Here is a 20,726-nt window from a genome sequence, read left to right as displayed (position 1 = left end):
AGTGCTTTGTACTTTTCTTTGTGACTTTCAACTGTTGCCAAGCAGCTGCCACAATAGACACTACACTGTTGTGTGACAAGGATCATTCATCTCCCTTTTGGTCTCATTGACACAAAGGGGTGCTATAAAAGGCAAACCTTCAGCATCTCTCTCTTCAACAATCACTCTCCAGGAAACAGGCAGTTCTGAGGTAGAAACGCAGACGGAGAAATCCATCTGGGGAATCAACTTAGTGTCTGAAGCACTGCTGTCAGAAAAACTATAGTGAGAGGATTCATTTGGTGTGTGAGCGTGTGTTTGTTTGTGTCCTTGAAAGTGTACGTTGTATAGGTAAGTCAGTCCTCGGGTTGTGTCAGGGTGTGTGCTGCTGTCTGCCTTTGACTCAACCGAAGGTCACAGTCCCAGTGGCTACAGACAGACAGTGATGAGTGATGAATACACACTGAGATCGATCTAACACCTCCTCTACCTGCAGGACACTGGGACATAAAGGACACTGGGACATAAAGGACACTGCTTCAATAATAGATGTAGTCTGACATTTCTCTGTGTGTGTGTGTGTTCATGGACCAGGGAGATCGCTTTAGTTTGAAGTCAAAGCAGAGACATCCAACCTGGTCCCAAGAACGTGTAGAATTGCCTTCAAAACCGGCCACTAGGGGGAAAAGTGAGTGCTATTACTTTAAAGTAAGCTGTTGGCTTGCTAGGACAGGGATGGTGGATGGGTGTAAAGCTGCAATCTGGCGTTGAGGGTTTCGTGTGCTAGGCAATGGTATATATTTTTTTCTCAGTTTTAAGCCTTTCCCAAACTTTCACCCCCAGCCCGACGCAAGTGTTTGTATTTAACTTATGGGGAGTTAGGTAACAGTGTCTCAACTTAAATGTAAAAAACGTACGTTTACCATGACTTCACACATAGACGTTTGGAAAAACCTCAAATTTCAAAGTGAAACTGATACCTTGTTAGCATGGACAGGCGTGTGCACACATACTGTATGAGCACAAAGGACTGAATCTGTGACTCTTTATAATGTAAAGGATGTTCTTTGTGTGTGTGTGTGTGTGTGTGTGTGTGTGTGTGTGGTGTGTGTGGTGTGTGTGTGTGTGTGTGTAATCATGTCTGGAGGCATGGTGTTTGGTGTTCAATCAACATCACCTCAGAATTAACAGCCAGCTTCGCTCCAACAGACGACCGCAGCCCCATTAATGTCCTCCCACGTTCACGCATATTCCAACCCGCCTTCAAATCCACGCAGAAACAATTGCAATTAAGGAAGAGAGGCTGCTGTCAAAATGACTTGACTGTGAATTCGAGCTGAAAAGTCAGCCACGGTCTGAACCCACGTTCTTAAATGCTTACTTATGACTTTACTAACTGGGGGCAAAGAGCAGGCACTTAGGCACTATAGCAGAGCTGCTTAATAGGATTTGTTTTTGTCTCTCTGTCATGGAAAGAATTAAAATAAGGAGTTACAGAGATGGGGAGAGAACAGAGTATGATGTCACTGTTATTCTTTGCCTGGATAAAAATGCTAATCGCACAAAAGGAAATCAAGGAAGACAACCTAGTTCCCCCCCCCTCTGAATTCCAATTGTGTTGACTTGTATTTTCAGTACAGGATGACCGTGTCAAGAGGCACTTGTGGTCAACATTTCTTTCATTGGATCTTTGTCATTGTACTCGGACTTGGAACTCAGCCTCAATACACTCAGACAACAATGCACTCTGATTCAAAGCAATGGCATTTCCAATGGCACTTTCACACAATGGCCATGCCTGTGTCTCATCCCTTGTCCGTCACCGCCATTCTAATTCCCTTGAGAACAGTCCTACTTCTCAAACCTTCCCCCCTCCTCTTCACCTTTCCTTCGCTGCGATCAATACCACTTCATTTTATAATACCAGACCTCCTAATACCCAAGAGCGGTTGAAATTAGCACCAGGGGAAGGAGCGAGAGAGGAAGAGACGTACACATGCATGCACACACTCCCAGAAGTGGTTAGGAAGCCTGTCGAGCCTTTCTTAGTGCCCTGACCTTCCCCAGTGCCATTTTCCATGCCCAAGGCCACATCTTTGACCTTCAGAGGATCACTCATTCATAGGAGAGCGAAGCTCAGAACCCTTGAAGAGTGTCTGAATGATGACACCATGCCCCCTGCTGTACAGAGCTGTCCACCTACTCAGTCCTCAGGCAACAAGCTACTTGTCAGTCCAGCTGCTATTCCTCTGTCACTCTGTTCTCTCTCCTCCTGTCCGTATAACTGATCTGAGGAGAAAGTCTCCTGTCTCCCTGTCTGTCTGTGTTTGTGGCTCACCTTCCCCTCTGCCTCTAGCAGAATACCTACCTGACCACACACATCCCCAATCTGGTTCTTTCCTAAAGACTCTTTCTCTTTAATCGAATCTTGTTCATATACCTGAAAGTGTTGCCTCAGGCTATGTACTGTTTCTAAGGAACATCATGTTCGACATTGGCCAGGGAAAATTCTATGAAATAACTTCCATATGACATGTTTGTAAAGCCAACGCTGTACAGAAGTCAAAACCCCAAGTCTCCTTGCATGCCCGTTTATGAAAAATGAGTTGGTGCAATTACATTGTAAGGGGAATACAGTAATGCTGTGTTATGATGAAAATATATATATATTTTTTTTAAATATAAAGACCAGACAGGACGGCTCCTCTCTAGCTTAAGGGAAGAACACAATTGAAATAATAACGGTACCGTGTTTTTGTTTATAACCACATTGTAATTCAAGGACTTTGAGAACTGAATAGCCATGCTCTTGAGTGAGATGAATTGCCAGAACAAAGGATAACGGATAGTCAGATAGGATACCACTTATTCATTCTGGTCAATTCAACTCAAAGCTGATTCAGATCAAGACGATTTTCTGATCTCTCTATGCATCTCTGTATATAATGGGCAGACGGTTTAACATTCGATGACACATCTTCTCTTGCAATTGCTGATGAGAGAGGGTCACACAGGCAACCCCTCTTCCCCGAACTCACCCACCCCAAGGGAAGTTTACTTTTACCTAGCGTCTGACCCCATGTCCCACCTCCTCGATAGAACTCCTGTGGATTGAGTCCTACCGCACTATACGATCACATCACAACAACAGCACAGCTTTAGATGGAGCTCCCTGTGGCTCCTACGACAGCTGAACCCGCTCTACAGAAGGGAGAATAAAGGCTCTTGTCTTTTCTTCACTGCGACTAGATTCCTCTACCTTTTTACAGTAAGCCCCTCATGGCTCATTGGCTTCTCAAAGGCACTGTTTGCACAGAATAGGCAAGTGATCTCTACATCAACATGACATTCATTCACCTGTGATGTTTCTGAGTGTTCAGAGATACCATGGTTTACCATTTTATGTCTGACAGTGAAAAGAAAAGTTACTCAATGACAGGCATTTGAGTAGGCTTTATGTACAAATAGTACGTTAGTTCAGGTATTTTAGACAGAGAGAGAGAGATAGAGTGTGAGAGAGAGAGAGAGAGAAAGAACGAGAGAAAAAGAGAGCGATAGAGTGTGAGTGCGAGAGAGAAAGAATAAGCGCGAGAGAGAGAGATAGGAGAGAGAGGGATGGATAATGCAGTCTTACCTGTCCACGGCAGGGTGGAAGAGAGGGCGTCCATCTTGTGGGGACAGGTAGCTGTAGGAGGCAGATCCTCCCACCACTCTGACCTTGAACAGCAACCCTGCATTCTGTAGGGAGACACAGGCATTCAACGAGATAAGTGAGACAGGAGATAAGACGAGACGAGGTAAGATGACACTAGACGAGATATCGTACAAACTGTTTCTATAATACAAGTGCATTGTAATACTGTAAGAACACTGCGGGAGCAAGCAGTACAGTATCTTACATTTTTATTTGAGTAAAAAGAAATCACAAACGGACACAGGTTCCACTCATAACAACAGCACTGTTAACAGTGTCTCTGGCTCCACAGCTCCACCCTTGACTGAACAAGGTGCATTAGGAGATGAATTAGACAAGAGAGGCTAAGTTATTAGAAGGTAGAGAGGAGAATCACGTTGCAAATTAAACCTAATGGTCTCATTTGGAATGAAGGCCGCTGGAGAATAGAGCCGCAGCCAAGCATACAGAGAAATAAATGAGTAACTCTGCGTCCCAAACGGCAACCTATTCCCTACACAGGGCACTACTAGAGCCATAGGGCTCTGGTCAAAAGTAGTGCACTGTGTAGGGAATAGGGTGTCATTTGGGATGCATTCCTAGTTAATAAGACCGTAACCACCAAATGAAAACGGCAAAGAAGTATTTTGTTCGGGGGAGTGGACCATACATATGCGGTTGTGAGGTTATCTTTCATAAGACCATAATGAACAAGTCATCATTGATGAGCAATTAGGCTGAGTTTATAAGTGAGTTTAAGGGAAATGTGGAACTCGAGGGAACTTCTTTGGATGAGGGAGAGTGGAGTGAAAGTGAGTGGAGGAGGTGTGTGTGTGTTTGTGTGCATGTTGAAGATTAGATAAACACCTGTTTATTTAATGCCTGTGAAGATTTCATGTCATAYCACTGTCTTTCTGGAGGATATTTGTACTACTTTTAATCTGTCTGGATTAGGTACAAATCAAGTGGGATTAAATATTAAACCGACAAAGCCTTGAGGAGAGAATATCCTTATCTTCCTTTTCAGCAAATGTTTGTATTTGTTGGGTACAGACACAAATGATCAAAAAAGACAGCTTGCGAGAACAACACACTGTATGGTGCAGAAAATACACCAAGCCTGGATGACTTGGTCAAAATCACAGGTCTGTGTCTCAAATGACACCCTATTCCCTATATAGTGCACTACTTCTGCATGGGGTGCCATTTCCAACACACATCTTTTTCAAAGCGACACATCCTCCCGGAGCCTCAAAGTAATCTGTCTCGTACATTCTGATCTGTCTTGTAGATTTGATCCAACAGTTATCAGCATACTGCCGACTGAACCAAATCAAATGTTATTTGTCACATGCGCTGAACACAACAGATGTAGACCTTACAGTGAAATGCTTATCTACGAGCCTCTAACCAACAATGCAGTTAAAAAAAATATATGAAAAAGAAATAAAAAGTAACAAGTAATTAAAGAGCAGCTGTAAAATAACAGTAGCGAGACTATATACAGGGGGTACCGGTACAGAGTCAATGTGCGGAGGCACCGGTTAGTCGAGGTAATTGAGGTAATATGTACATGTAGGTAGAGTTATTAAAGTGATAGATGATAACAACAGAGAGTACCAGCGGTGTAAAAGAGTGTGTGKGGGGGGGGGGRGGGGGGGGCAATGCAAATAGTCTGGGTAGCCATTTGATTAGATGTTCAGGAGTCTTATGGCTTGGGGGTAGAAGCTGTTTAGAAGCATCTTGGACATAGACTCGGCGCTTGCCGTGCGGTAGCAGAGAGAACAGTCTATGACTAGGGTGGCTGGAGTCTTTGACCATTTTTAGGGCCTTCCTCTGACAGAGCCTGGTATAGAGGTCCTGGATGGCAGGAAGCTTGGCCCCAGTGATGTACTGGGCCATATGCACTACCCTCTGTAGTGCCTTGCAGTCGGAGGCCGAGCAGTTGCCATACCAGGCAGTGATGCAACCAGTCAGGATGCTCTCGATGGTGCCCTCTTCACGACTGTCTTGGTGTGCTTGGACCATGTTAGTTTGTTGGTGATGTGGACACCAAGCTCTCAACCTGTTCCACTACAGCCTCGTTGATGAGAATGGGGGCGTGCTTTGTCCCCTTCTTCCTGTAGTCCACAATCATCTCCTTTGTCTGAAGTTGACACAATGCTGGAATGACTCATATGTAGGTGGGTACTAAAGCTTTTATGTAATGTGGGATCTATCAAGTGCAAGATCTGACCTCTACAACACATGGTGTGGCAAGGAACTTACCACACCATTTTGATGTGGATTTTTCTGCTCCCTAAATCATAATCATTTATATGAACTGCAGCTTGCCCCATTGATAATGTATGAACTGCAGCTTGTTATGTTAGTTTGACGTTAAGCTAATATGAAATGGGAATACTGATAGATAGATAGATAGATAGAGGGTTCAAGGGAAGTTGAAGTATGTGATTACAGAAAGTTTATACATTGAGCAGCCGACATGCATCAGTTATCTGATGTAACATTGTAAGTGAGCATGAAACATGGGGTCAAACTAAGGATCACATTAAAGGCCTAGTGCAGTCAAAAATGAGATTTTACTGTGTTTTATATATAGCTATACATATCCACACTATGAGTTTGGAATAATACTGTGAGAATTATGATAATGCCCTTTTAGTGTAAGAGCTGTTTGAAAAGATTGCCTGAAATGTCTAGACTGTTTTGGTGGTGTAACGATGTACGCTGAAAGTCAGGAAACAAGTTCAGGAAGTGAATACCTTTAATAAATAAAAGAACAAAACAAGAAACACAAACAGCACACCGACTTAGAACAGGATCAATGACGACTGGGGAAGAAACCAAAGGGAGTGACATATAAAGGGCAGGTAATCAAGGAGGTGATGGTGTCCAGGTGAGTGTCATGATGCGCGTAACGATGGTGACAGGTGTGCTCCATTTCGAGCAGCCTGGTGACCTAGAGGCCGGAGAGGGAGCCCACGTGACAAGATGCACTGAGCAGAGTGGGGGAGTTATGTCAGCATCCATACATCACACTGTGGCTTCTGCCCTGATAACACACAGATTTGATCCAGAATACAGGGAGTGACTAAAGACAAGACCGGTATTACGTAGACCGGTATGTCCTCAGTTTGTTACAGTGGATCCACTATAGACATTATAAGTACTGTAAGCAATGAGCCCCTTTCCCTGACCATCTTGCATCCACTATACACTGTAGGGCTACTCTATACACACATTAAGCAGGAACCATGATTTGGTACACATGCATTATTTATGACATGACTTGAAAATGTAAACTTATGTAATATGAACCTATTAAAAGCAGTACTGTAGTAATGAGGTTTGTGCAGTAGGCTATAGGCCCAAAACATTATCTCTGCATATTGCGCTGCCAATGCATTGTTGTTCTTCTCAGACCATATGAAATGGTTCAAAATGGGAACATGTTGCCTACCCGGCGCGCAGGGCAGCTGAATCAGGTTTACCTATCGTCAACAGTGTGAGACATATTTTAAAAATATTAATGTATGGTTGGGTTTTTTACATAAATGACCGACTAGGAATGCCTTGGAGATCGACCAGTCGGTGACCACTGCTATAGACAATGGAGTTCAAAACTGCCACAATGACCCCCTCACTTCACCTTGAGCCTTCCTTTTTAACACACAACTATCGTCTGCTCCTAATGCGGGCTGCCCTGTCGCTATGGGAGATGCCATGGTGATAGTGTGGTGTTTGACAAGGAGGCCTTATCCAGAGCAAACAGCGCTGGGCTCAAAGTCTCAGGTAGTGCTAAGGCTGATAAGCCCCAGACAAGGTCCTACCCCCACAGAGAAGGAACTATTTCTTTACACCTAATGTTGACACACTGATATGTATCTCCACGGCAACAAGCTCCTTGTCAAGTTAACTCCGTCAAGCTGTGTGACCATCAACTGCACTGTCTAGTTCCCTTTATTTCTCATTCATGGCAAAGCTGTATGCAGACTGAATTCACAGTTAAGTTCCAGGACAGAATTATTGTTTGGTATTTACTTGTATTTGAGGTGTTTGTTTGACTCCCTGGGGGATTTTTCACTTCAAAGTGTAGTTTGTCCTGCTTTCTCATGCCATTCTTATTTGTTTTGTGGTAGAGGAAATTCATAAGATGTTGTGGCGCTGCCTGTAGGTTTCTCAACAACATACAGTGCCTTCAGAAAGTGTTCATACCCCTTGACACATTTTGTTGTATTACAGCCTGAATACAAAATGGATTAAATAGATCTACAGACAATACCCCATAATGAAAAAGTGACGTTTTTAGAAAGAAAAAAACAGGTTCTCGCGCATCAGTAGGGGTGACCGCTCCGCTCCTGATCCCCGGGTTCGTCCCCTTTGACGGCGTCCTGCGGCTGGAGCCGCGCGTCGGGGAGGGGGTACTGTCACGTATACTCCCTCTAGGTCATCAGGCTGCTGATTATCCCGCACACCTGTTACCATCGTCTCACGCACCTGCGCCTCAAGACACTCACCTGGATTCCATCACCTCCTTGATTATCTTCCCTATATCTGTCACTCCCCTTGGTTCTTTCCTCAGGTGTTGTTTAAAAAATAATAATATTTATCCGTTATTTTACCAGGTAAGTTGACTGAGAACACATTCTCATTTACAGCAACGACCTGGGGAATAGTTACAGGGGAGAGGAGGGGGATGAATGAGCCATCCTGTTATCATGTCGGTGCTTTGTTTGTGTTACGTGTTTATTGTTTAATTTATTTATTCAAACACTCACTCCCTGCACTTGCTTCCCGACTCTCAGCGCACTTGTTACACATCTAGAGTTAATTGCTATGGTGAGAGAACAATGGGGCTGTCCTGGCAGTTACAAGGAGCAGTGACACAGCAGATAATGTGTCTTAGGCAGAGTCTAAACTGACTGGGTGTAAATGGACAGTCCTGAGACAGTCCCTACGGCCACTCCGGTTAATTGAACGCCTCCCGTTTGTAATTAAAGCCAATTCCCTCTCAAGATGGGATTATTTTATCCAGGAAGTTGTTGAGGACTCAAGACCACACGGACGCACACACAAGAGTGTCTGCATATGTCCCAAATGGCGCCGGAAGAAATGGCAGCAGTTTTACGGGCGCCCAACCAATTGTGCTATTAGGTGGGTTTTTTTGCGTTATTTGTAACTTATTTTGTACATAATGTTTCTGCCACCGTATCTTACGGCAGAAAATAGCTTCTGGATATCAGGACAGCGATCACTCACCTCGGATTAGACAAAGATTTTTTCTTCAACAAGCAGGACGCACAGGACATACTGCTAACACCCGACAAGGCCAACATCCCCGTTATTGGCAAGAGAAAGAGACGCAGGTACAGAGGACACAGAGCGGGGTGCCTCGTAAGGATCCGCAGAAGGCGAGTGGGAAAGCTACCGTTACTGTCAATATTACTCGCCAACGTACAATCATTGGACAATAAATTAGACGAGGTACGATCACGAATATCCTACCAACAGGACATCAAAAACTGTAACATCATATGTTTCACGGATTCGTGGCTGAATGATGTCATGGATATTCAGCTAGCAGGATATATACGCTGTACCGCAGTGGTGGGCCGTCAGGGCCAGCAAGGCCTTCTCTGCTGGCCTAAACATCACCAGATTTTTTTTTTTTTTTTTAAATATATATTTTCCCACAAATATGTATTAAATTATTCCCCAGAGTAAGAGTTATACTCTTCATTTCATAGCTTTCCTATTGGTTGCACTGCTTCCAGCCCCAGGTTGAGATTTGGAGGGCTGGTCTTTATGTTAGATCTTTTATCCAATCATATTCAGCCATCATGTGTTGCCAGGGGTCTAAAATCTGCCCTCAGGCCTTCAGAATCAACAGTGCGGGCGCTTGTAGCTTAAAGTGAATGGAAATGAAAATTTTGTGTCAACCAATCAGCTTTAGAGTTGGCTTTTGTACGCCTGCTGGCTGGCTCCAGTGTTACACAGGAGCCAGCTAGCAGGCGTAGTGCGTGCACGTCTTTTGATTGGATTACCAATATTGAGAGGCAGGTCCTATGGGCAGGTCTATGCAGAACCTCAGAACTAGGTAACTGAATTTGATAAACGAATTAATTTGCGTACTACTAAGCTGTTTTTTCAACCCACAATGGCGGAAGGAGGAGAAGATATCGATTTGGTCGAGGATATAATTATAACGCCATTCTCAAGACGAACTTTTCAAGAAAAGTTAGACATTGTAAGGAGAGGTCGCCCGACGCCGACTCTACAAAGCCTGTCACAGGCGGGAAAGGGGTTCGTTCGCCACTTTCAAAGTTCCAACTACGAGCGCTATCAATGGCTCACAGGCTCCGAGAAGCACTGMAAACTGTACTGCTGGGAATGCCTATTATTTGCAAGTGATCGATTTGGTGTTTGGAGCCACACTGGCTTTGCAAACTTGAGTTGTCTAACCAAGGCAGCAACGAGACACCAAAGTATGGCTGGGCACTTACAAGCAATGGTGCTTTTGAAAACTTTTGGGGACACCCGAGTGGATCTACAGCTCAACGAACAAGCGCGCAGGGCAACGGAGCTGCACAATGAAAAGGTGAAGAAAAATAGGGAAATATTGAAAAGACTCATTGATTGTGTCATGTTTTTGCGTAAACACTGTTTACCCAAAAATGTCAATTTTTGTCAATTTCAAGGTGACGCAACGCCTGGTTATACTGCGTTTCTGTCTAAATGTATAGTGTCTAGAGCCATGGCATCATAATGATGGTAATAAGAGGTGGATTAATTCGGGTGGGACTGTGTAGGACTTCACTGAAGGCCCAGGCCCCAGGCCCACGGCACGCCACTGCTGTACCGGCTCGATAGAACAGCAGGGGAGGGCGGTCTGTGCATATTTGTACAGCTGGTGCACGAAATCTAAGGAAGTCTCTAAATTTTGCTGGCCTGAAGTAGAGTATCTTATGATAAACTGTACACCACACTATTTGCCAAGAGTTTTAATCTATACTTTTTGTGGCTGTTTATTTACCACCACAGACGGATGCTGGCACTAATACCCCACTCAGTCAGCTGTATAAGGAAATAAGCAAACAGGAAACTTCTCACCCAGAGGCAGCGCTCCTAGTGGCCAGAGACTTTAATGCAGGGAAACTTAAAATCAGTTTTACCTAATCTCTATCAACGTGCAACCAGAGGGAAAAACATTCTAGATCACCTGTACTCCACACACAGAGACGCGTACAATGCTCTCCCTCGCCCTCCATTTGGTAAATCTGAGCACAATTCTATCCTTCTGATTCCTGATTACAAGCAAAAATTAAAGCAGGAAGCACCAGTGACACGGCCTTTAAAAAAGTGGTCAGATGAAGCAGATGCAAAACTACAGGACTGTTTTGCTAACACAGACTGGAACATGTTACTCACACTCAGCAAATTGGATGCAGTCTATCACAGTGCCATCCATTTTGTCCCCAAAGTCCCATATTCTACCCACCACTGCGACCTGTATGCTCTCGTTGGTTGGCCCTCGCTTCATACTCGTTGCCAAACCCACTGGCTCCAGGTCATCTATAAATCTTTGCTAGGTAAAGCCCCGCCTTATCTCAGCTCACTGGTCACCATAGCAGCACCCACTCGTAGCACGCGCTCCAGCAGGTATATTTCACTGGTCCCCCCCAAATCCAATTCCTCCGTTGGCTGCCTTTCCTTCCAGTTCTCTGCTGCCAATGACTGGAATGAACTGCAAAAATAACTGAAGCTGGAGACTCATATCTCCCTCACTAACTTTAAACAGAGCAGCTCACTGATCACTGCACCTGTATATAGCCCATCTATAAATAGCCCATCCAACAACCTCATCCCCATATTGTTATTTGTTTATTTTGCACTGAGCTAAAGGGTAGAGGTGCCGCTTTCATGGTGCTTATAAGAAATCCTGCTATGCCCTCTGGCGAACCATCAAACAGGCAAAGCGCCAATACAGGGCTAAGATTGAATCATACTACACCGGCTCCGATGCTCGTCTTATGTGGCAGGGCTTGCAAACTATTACAGACTACAAAGGGAAGCACAGCTGCGAGCTGCCCAGTGACATGAGCCAACCAGACGAGCTAAATCACTACTATGCTCGCTTCGAGGCAAGCAACACTGAGGCATGCATGAGAGCACCAGCTGTTCCGGACGACTGTGATCACGCTCTCCGTAGCCGACGTGAGTAAGACCTTTAAACAGGTCAACATTCACAAGGCCGCGGGGCCAGACGGATTACCAGGATGTGTGCTCCGGGCATGTGCTGACCAACTGGCAGGTGTCTTCACTGACATTTTCAAAATGTTCCTGATTGAGTCTGTAATACCAACATGTTTCAAGCAGACCACCATAGTCCCTTTGCCCAAGAACACAAAGGCAACCTGCCTAAATGACTACAGACCCGAAGCACTCACGTCCGTAGCCATGAAGTGCTATGAAAGGCTGGTAAGGGCTCATAACACCATTATCGCAGAAACCCTAGACTCACTCCAATTTGCATACCACCCAAACAGATCCATAGATGATGCAATCTCTATTGCACTCCACACTGCCTTTTCCCACCTGGACAAAAGGAACACCTACGTAAGAATGCTATTCGTTGACTATGGCTCAGCGTTCAACACCATAGTGCCCTCAAAGCTCATCACTAATCTAAGGATCCTGGGACTAAACACCTCCCTCTGCAACTGGATCCTGGACTTCCTGACGGGCCGCCCCCAGGTGGTGAGGGTAGGTAGCAACACATCTGCCACGCTGATCCTCAACACTGGAGCCCTTCAGGGGTGTGTGCTCAGTCCCCTCCTGTACTCCCTGTTCACCCATGACTGCATGGCCAGGCACGACTCCAACACCATCATTAAGTTTGCAGACGACACAACAGTGGTAGGCCTGAACCCCGACACTGACGAGACAGCCTACAGGGTGGAGGTCAGAGACCTGGCCGGGTGGTGCCAGAATAACAACCTATCCCTCAGCGTAACCAAGACTAAGGAGATGATTGTGGACTACAGGAAAAGGAGGACCGAGCATGCCCCCATTCTCATCGACGGGGCTGTAGTGGAGCAGGTTGTGAGCTTCAAGTTCCTTGGTGTCCACATCACCAACAAACTAGAATGGTCCAAACACACCAAGACAGTCGTGAAGAGGGCACAGCAAAGCCTATTCCCCCTCAGGAAACAAAAAAGATTTGGCATGGGTTCTCAGATCCTCAAAAGGTTCTACAGCTGCAACATCGAGAGCATCCTAACTGGTTGCATCACTGCCTGGTACGGCAACTGCTCGGCCTCCGACTGCAAGGCACTACAGAGGGTAGTGCGTACGGCCCAGTACATCACTGGGGCTAAGCCACACGGACGCACACACAAGAGTTGTCTGCATACTGTCCCAATATGGCGCACGGAAGAGAATACCGGCAGCAGTTTTACGGCCGCGCCCAACAATTGTGCTATTAGGGTGGGCTTTTTTTGCGTTATTTGTAACTTATTTTGTCATAATGTTTCTGCCACCGTATCTTACGGCAGAAAATAGCTTCTGGATATCAGGACAGCGATCACTCACCTCGGATTAGACAAAGATTTTTTCTTCAACAAGCAGGACGCACAGGAACATACTGCTAACACCCGACAAGGCCAACATCCCCGTTATTGGCAAGAGAAAGAGACGCAGGTACAGAGGACACAGACGCGGGGTGCCTCGTAAGGATCCGCAGAAGGCGAGTGGGAAAAGCTACCGTTACTGTCAATTTACTCGCCAACGTACAATCATTGGACAATAAATTAGACGAGGTACGATCACGAATATCCTACAACAGGACATCAAAAAACTGTAACATCATATGTTTCACGGATTCGTGGCTAATGATGTCATGGATATTCAGCAGCAGGATATATACGCTGTACCGCAGTGGTGGGCCGTCAGGGCCAGCAAGGCCTTCTCTGCTGGCCTAAACATCACCAGATTTTTTTTTTTTTTTTATAATATATATTTCCCACAAATATGTATTAAATTATTCCCCAGAGTTAAGAGTTATCTCTTCATTTCATAGCTTTCCTATTGGTTGCACTGCTTCCAGCCCCAGGTTGAGATTTGGAGGGCTGGTCTTTATGTTAGATCTTTTATCCAATCATATTCAGCCATCAATGTGTTGCCAGGGGTCTAAAATCTGCCCTCAGGCCTTCAGAATCAACAGTGCGGGCGCTTGTAGCTTAAAGTGAATGGAAATGAAAATTTTGTGTCAACCAATCAGCTTTAGAGTTGGCTTTTGTACGCCTGCTGGCTGGCTCCAGTGTTACACAGGAGCCAGCTAGCAGGCGTAGTTCGTGCACGTCTTTGATTGGATTACCAATATTGAGAGGCAGGTCCTATGGGCAGGTCTATGCAGAACCTCAGAACTAGGTAACTGAATTTGATAAACGAATTAATTTGCGTACTACTAAGCTGTTTTTTCAACCCACAATGGCGGAAGGAGGAGAAAGATATCGATTTGGTCGAGGATTATAATTTATAACGCCATTCTCAAGACGAACTTTTCAAGAAAAGTTAGACATTGTAAGGAGAGGTCGCCCGACGCCGACTCTACAAAGCCTGTCACAGGCGGGAAAGGGGTTCGTTTCGCCACTTTCAAAGTTCCAACTACGAGCGCTATCAATGGCTCACAGGCTCCGAGAAGCACTGCAAACTGTACTGCTGGGAATGCCTATTATTTGCAAGTGATCGATTTTGTGTTTGGAGCCACACTGGCTTTGCAAACTTGAGTTGTCTAAACCAAGGCAGCAACGAGACACCAAAGTATGGCTGGGCACTTACAAGCAATGGTGCTTTTGGAAACTTTGGGGACACCGAGTGGATCTACAGCTCAACGAACAAGCGCGCAGGGCAACGGAGCTGCACAATGAAAAAGGTGAAGAAAAATAGGGAAATATTGAAAAGACTCATTGATTGTGTCATGTTTTTGCGTAAACACTGTTTACCAAAAATGTCAATTTTTGTCAATTTCAAGGTGACGCAACGCCTGGTTATACTGCGTTTCTGTCTAAATGTATAGTGTCTAGAGCCATGGCATCATAATGATGTAATAAGAGGTGGATTAATTCGGGTGGGACTGTGTAGGACTTCACTGAAGGCCCAGGCCCAGGCCCACGGCACGCCACTGCTGTACCGCTCGACTAGAACAGCAGGGGCTGTCCTGGCCGCTACATTATCTGCTGTGCCACTGCTCCTTGTGTCTCAGGCAGAGTCTAAACTGACTGGGTGGAAATGGACGGTCCTGAGACAGTCCCTACGGCCACTCCGGTTAATTGTAACGCCTCCCGTTTGTAATTAAAGCCAATTCCCTCTCACGATGGGGTTATTTTATCCAGGAAGTTGTTGAGGACTCAAGAGCACACACATGCACACACACGGTGGCTTGTGTCTGAAGAGTGTCTGCATATGTCATTATGTGTGTGTGTGCGTACTCCCGGATGTGTGTGTGTGTGTATGAGAGAGTCACTAGATCATGAGGATCTCCACCACTCTCCATTAAGTGCATATTAGTAGGCTGAATGTTATTTCTGGTAGTAGTAGCACTAGGTAGAAATGTACTACTGTTTCAGGTAGTAAAGAGTAGGAACCAGTAGTAGTAAATTAATGGTAGTGACCAGTGGTGCCAGTGTTAACTGACCTGTGCCTGTGATCCGTTCAGCATCAGGTAATAGAGCTTGCTGAGGATACTCTGCTGGAGCTGGTCCCAGGACAGGGTACGCTCCTCTCTCATGAGGAAGGGAGGGCCGAACCTGGAGGGGGGGTGAAGGAGAGGGAGGAAAGAAGGGAGGGAGAGAGAGAGAAGGATAGAGGGAGAAGGATGGAGGGAGAAGAATAAGGAGATGAAGGGAGAAGGAGATGGAGAATGAGAGGGATGGAGGAGAGGGACAGAGAGGAGTGAAGGAGAGGAAGATAGAGTAGGGGAGAGGGAGAGAGAAGGAAGAAGAGGTAAAGAGATGAGCGAGAGGGAGGAAGAGAGAGAGAGAGGGAGACAGATGGGTAGAAAAAATACAATGTTATTCTGCAGTTGTTTGAGAGAGGCAAACATATGTTTGGATTTGCATAAAGTAGAGTACATTACAACCCTGTGGCCTTTTGAATGTGAAACGTAGTTAAGCAGGTCTCTCAACTCAACATGTATTTAATGAYCACAGGACTACAAGTGAAGAGAAAGCCAGTATTTTCAATGCGGCATTGTACGCATATTTCAGGCATGAGAACATTTTGGCTGAGAATGTCGTTTTTTAAATGATGGATTTACATTTCCAATAGCATTGTGTGTATTTGAGAGAGAACTAGTCAGTGATCCCAATGAGAAAACCTAGAAGAAACTATTTTCAATGAATTGAACATATTTTTTATCTACTGCTTAGATTGGTTCTCATAAAACTGGAGGAGGCTGTTTTGAGACTTCAGTGTGTGTGTGTGTGTGTGTGTGTGTGTGTGTGTGTGTGTGTGTGTGTCTGTGTGAAAAAGTCTGTCCTTGCCACTGGTGCCACCCAGTCCCTCAAACCGGGTTATAAGAGTGAGCAGGTAAGCCATTGTTTACTGTTATGGGAATTGTTTCTCCTTTAGGTTAGCCCAAGGCCCAAACTCTACCCCAAAGACATCTATGATCATCATCCATTCAAACGTTCTACTAGACACAAGGTGAGCCCAGGGTGAATATCCTCAACTTTGGAAGTATGCTTGGGGTCATTGTCCATTTGGAAGACCCATTTGTGACCAAGCTTTAACTTCCTGACTGATGTCTTGAAATGTTGCTTCAGTATAGCCACATAATTTTCCGCCCTCATGATGCCATCTATTTTGTGAAGTGCACCAGTCCCTCCTGCAGCAAAGCACCCCCACAACATGATGCTGCCACCCCCGTGCTTCACGGTTGGGATGGTGTTCTTCGGCCTGCAACCCTCCCCCTTTTTCCTCCAAACATAACGATGGTCATTATGGCCAAACAGTTCTATTTTTGTTTCATCAGACCAGAGGACATTTCTCCAAAAAGTACGATCTTTGTCCCCATGTGCAGTTGCAAACCGTAGTCTAGCTTTTTTATGGCGGTTTTGGAGCAGTGGCTTCTTCCTTGCTGAGCGGCCTTTCAGGTTATGTCGACATAGGACTCGTTTTACTGTGGATATAGATACTTTTGTACCTGTTTCCTCCAGCATCTTCACAAGGTCCTTTGCTGTTGTTCTGGGATTGATTTGCACTTTTCACAACAAAGTACGTTAATATCTAGGAGACAGAACGCGTCTCCTTCCTGAGCAGTATGATGGCTGCGTGGTCCCATGGTGTTAATGCTTGCCTACAATTGTTTGTACAAATGAACGTGGTACCTTCAGGCGTTTGGAAAATGATCCCAAGGATGAACCAGACTTGTGGAGGTCTACAATTTCTTTTCTGAGGTCTTGGCTGATTTATTTTGATTTTCCCATGATGTCAAGCAAAGAGGCACTGAGTTTGAAGGTAGGCCTTCAAATACATCCACAGGTACACCTCCAATTGACTCAAATGATGTCAATTAGCCTATTCGAAGCTTCTAAAGCCATGACATCATTTTCTGGAATTTGCTGTTTAAAGGCACAGTCAACTTAGTGTATGTAAACTTTTGACCCACTGGAATTGTGATACAGTGAATTATAAGTGAAATAATCTGTCTGTAAACAATTGTTGGAAAAATTACTTGTGTCATGCACAAAGTAGATGTCCTAACCGACTTGCCAAAACTATAGTTTGTTAACAAGAAATGTGTGGAGTGGTTGAAAAACGAGTTTTAATGACTCCAACTTAAGTGAATGTAAACTTCCGACTTCAACTGTAACTACTCAATGGGCTGGTTACCTGGACACATTACTGGAGAATCTCTATTGCATTTTAGTCCAGGACTGAGCTTAATCTGTGTCTGTGAAACTGGCCCAATATCAGCCGTTAACACCATTATGTGGTTATGATCTGTAGGCTTTTCCTCTGTTGTAAAGACAGTTCGGGTGGGAAAGAGAGAGAGAGAAGGCTTCTGTCAAACAGGCAGCAATCTGAGCCAACCACAGTTGACATGTGCCAGTCAGGGGGCATAAACAGAACGCCAGTCTCCCCATGACAATAAAAATGAACAGTAAACATCAGACTCCCAGAAGTTCCAAAAGAATCCAGACATTTCAAATGTCATATTATGTCTATATACAGTGTTGTAATGATGTGAAAATAGTTCAAATACAAAAGTGAAAATAAATAAACATAAATATGGGCTGAATTTACAGTGGTGTTTGTTCTTCACTGGTTGCCCTTTTCTTGTGGCAACAGGTCACAAATATTGCTGATGTGATGGCACACTGTGGTATTTCACCTACTAGATATGGGAGTTTATCAAAATTGGGTTTGTTTTCTAATTATTTGTGGATCTGTGTAATCTGAGGGAAATATGTGTCTCTAATATGGTTATACATTTGGCAGGAGGTTAGGAAGTACAGCTCAGTTTCCACCTCATTTTGTGGGCAGTGTGCACATACAGTAGCAGGTCTTCTCTTGAGAGCCAGGTCTGCCTATGGCGGCCTTTCTCAATAGCAATGCTATGCTCACTGAATCTGTACAGAGTCAAAGTTTTCCTTAAGTTTGGGTCAGTCACAGTGGTCAGGTATTCTGCCACTGTGTACTCTCTGTTTAGGGCCAAAAAGCATTCTAATTTGCACAGTTTTTTTGTTAATTCTTTCCAATGTGTAAAGTAATTTTTTTTGTTTTCTCATGATTTGGTTGGGTCTAATTGTGTCGCTGTCCTGGGGCTCTGTGGGGTCTGTTTGTGAACAGAGCCCCAGGACCAGCTTGCTTAGGGGACTCTTCTCCAGGTTCATCTCTCTGTAGGCGATGCCTTTTTGATAATTAGCGGGTATCGGCCTATTTCTGCTCTGCGTGTGTTATTTGGTGTTTTACGTTGTACACGGGGTATATTTTTGCAGAATTCTGCATGCAGTCTCTCTCTCTCTCATAGACCTTAAATAATTCAAAGCTGTTTACTGGGATTTACAGTATTTGGTTTCTCTCAGGAGCGATGCTCCCTTTGATTCTCAGTAGGAAAAAATACATGTTTTAAAAGATGTCTAAAAATTGTGACATATATCAGCCCAATTTTGATATTTTGCCCAATTATTGGCAAAAGAGCTGATCTGATTGGTCAAAATACCAATTAGTGGAAAAATATCAGAATTATTCTGCCTGTGTAAACGCAACCTGTGTAATGTGAACTGGAAAATGGAACTCGGAGCACGTGGCCTTGGGCCCAGTGGGTACTCGTTACAGCTGGAACCAGTAAAGAGAGAGCATAGCTTTTGCCCTTATAAAATACACTCTGTTCAAACTGTTTGGTGCATATCGTTTATCATAACTCCTCTGTTCACCCATGAGATACTGTTTCGCTATAAACTAAAAAGGCTTGTTTGATTCACACCTAACACCTCATATTTTCAAAATGGCCTCTCTCCATCCCACCCAATCAAGATTCCAACCCAATCAACCAATCCAGACTCCCACCCAATCAGCCAAACCTGACTCACCTGACAGCCTGCTGGCCAGAGCCTGCCGTGTTGCAGATTACGAGGAGGACCTTGGTGGAACCACCGTGGTTCAGAAACTCTGAGGACAGAGTGGTCGATGGGGGTAACCTTTGACCCTCTGGCCCTGAGGTGTACGGCGAGGATGGGAGGCTGTGGTTGTAGCCTGAGAGAGGAGAGAGAGGTTAAAGGTTAGACACGGGTCAAGAGAGAGGTCAAAGTTGAGCTCAGACACAAGGTCGTATACATAACGGGGGTAGCTTGTGCCAGAGTGTGCTCAAGAGGGGTTCTATCAGGTCTCAATGACTCAAAATGACACCATTTGACACCACCCACAACTGTGAAAACAAACCGTATTAAGTGAAAGTCATTATACAATGGAGCAACGATTTAGATTTACCCAAAGGGTGGCATTGTAAAATTGACATCTGTTACGACATGTACACATTGATTCATCGTAGGTAATAGCTACAGGGGGAGTGTGTAGGAGTCGGAATCTCTGTCTCCCGGGCAACATAAACATTGTAAATGTTGACATTATCTGAGGATTTAATTAAACACACTTGTTCAACGCCGCCGAGCAATTAATCACTGTCGCTGTAGAAATGTGTCACACACACACACACAACGGTGCATGTGCTGAGAAACTCTAATCATTCAGGAGCACAGGAAGTGCACTGTAACATCGTATCATGTCATCTCATATATCGAAGCTGCCAGAGAGAAGGCCACCACTTGAGTATCAACGGATGTACAGTTGAAGTCGGAAGTTTACATACACCTTAGCCAAATAGATTTAAACTCAGTTTTTCACAATTCCTGACATTTAATCCTAGTAAAGATTCCCTGTCTTAGGTCAGTTAGGATCACCACTTTATTTTAAGAAATGTTCCTTACTTATGATGCCACATATTTTGTGAAGTGCACCAGTCCCTCTTGGAGCAAAGTACACCGACAACATGATGTTGCCACCACCGCGCTTAAATGTTGGGATGGTGTTCTTCGGCTTGCAACCCTCCCCCCTTTTCCTCCAAACATAACGATGGTCATTATGGCCAAACAGTTCTATTTTTGTTTCATCAGACCAGAGAACATTGTTCCAAAAAGTACGATCTTTGTCCCCATGTGCAGTTGAAAACCGTAGTCTGGCTTTTTTATGCCGGTTTTAGAGCAATGGCTTCTTCCTTGCTGAGCGGCCTTTCAGGTTATGTCGACATAGGACTCGTTTTACTGTGGATATAGATACTTTTGTACCTTATGAGATAAGGTTAAACTCATGACAACATCAGCGCTGTCGTTCGTTGGGCGACTATGAACATAGCTTATCCAGACTTCATTTCGTATTGCAGCGCAGCTGATATTGTCATTTAATCGTGGCTGTGTATCCTCTCTTTCTCTTTCTTTCTTTCCTCTTCTCTTCCTCTCTTTGGTCTCTCTCTCTTCTCTCATCTCTCTCGTCTCTCTCTCTCTTTCTCTCT

General features: G+C 44.7%; 1 protein-coding gene across 1 annotated transcript in view; it reads right to left on the bottom strand.

Annotated features, from left to right (window-relative positions):
* usp43a (ubiquitin specific peptidase 43a) overlaps nucleotides 1–20,726 on the bottom strand; it is an 83,376-nt gene that overhangs the window by 21,613 nt on the left and 41,037 nt on the right. Inside the window, exons 7-9 of the mRNA XM_070447967.1 lie at nucleotides 19,252–19,414; nucleotides 15,351–15,462; nucleotides 3,614–3,717 (exon numbers count right to left, since the gene is read on the bottom strand). Coding sequence (XP_070304068.1) covers nucleotides 3,614–3,717; nucleotides 15,351–15,462; nucleotides 19,252–19,414 — 379 coding nt within the window. The remainder of the gene's footprint in view (nucleotides 1–3,613; nucleotides 3,718–15,350; nucleotides 15,463–19,251; nucleotides 19,415–20,726) is intronic.

This window comes from Salvelinus sp. IW2-2015, linkage group LG1 (assembly GCF_002910315.2).
Source record: "Salvelinus sp. IW2-2015 linkage group LG1, ASM291031v2, whole genome shotgun sequence".
Lineage (NCBI taxonomy): Eukaryota > Metazoa > Chordata > Actinopteri > Salmoniformes > Salmonidae > Salvelinus > Salvelinus sp. IW2-2015.
The sequence above is the reverse complement of the archived record's forward strand: the minus strand, read 5'-3'. Positions and strand labels throughout refer to the sequence as shown.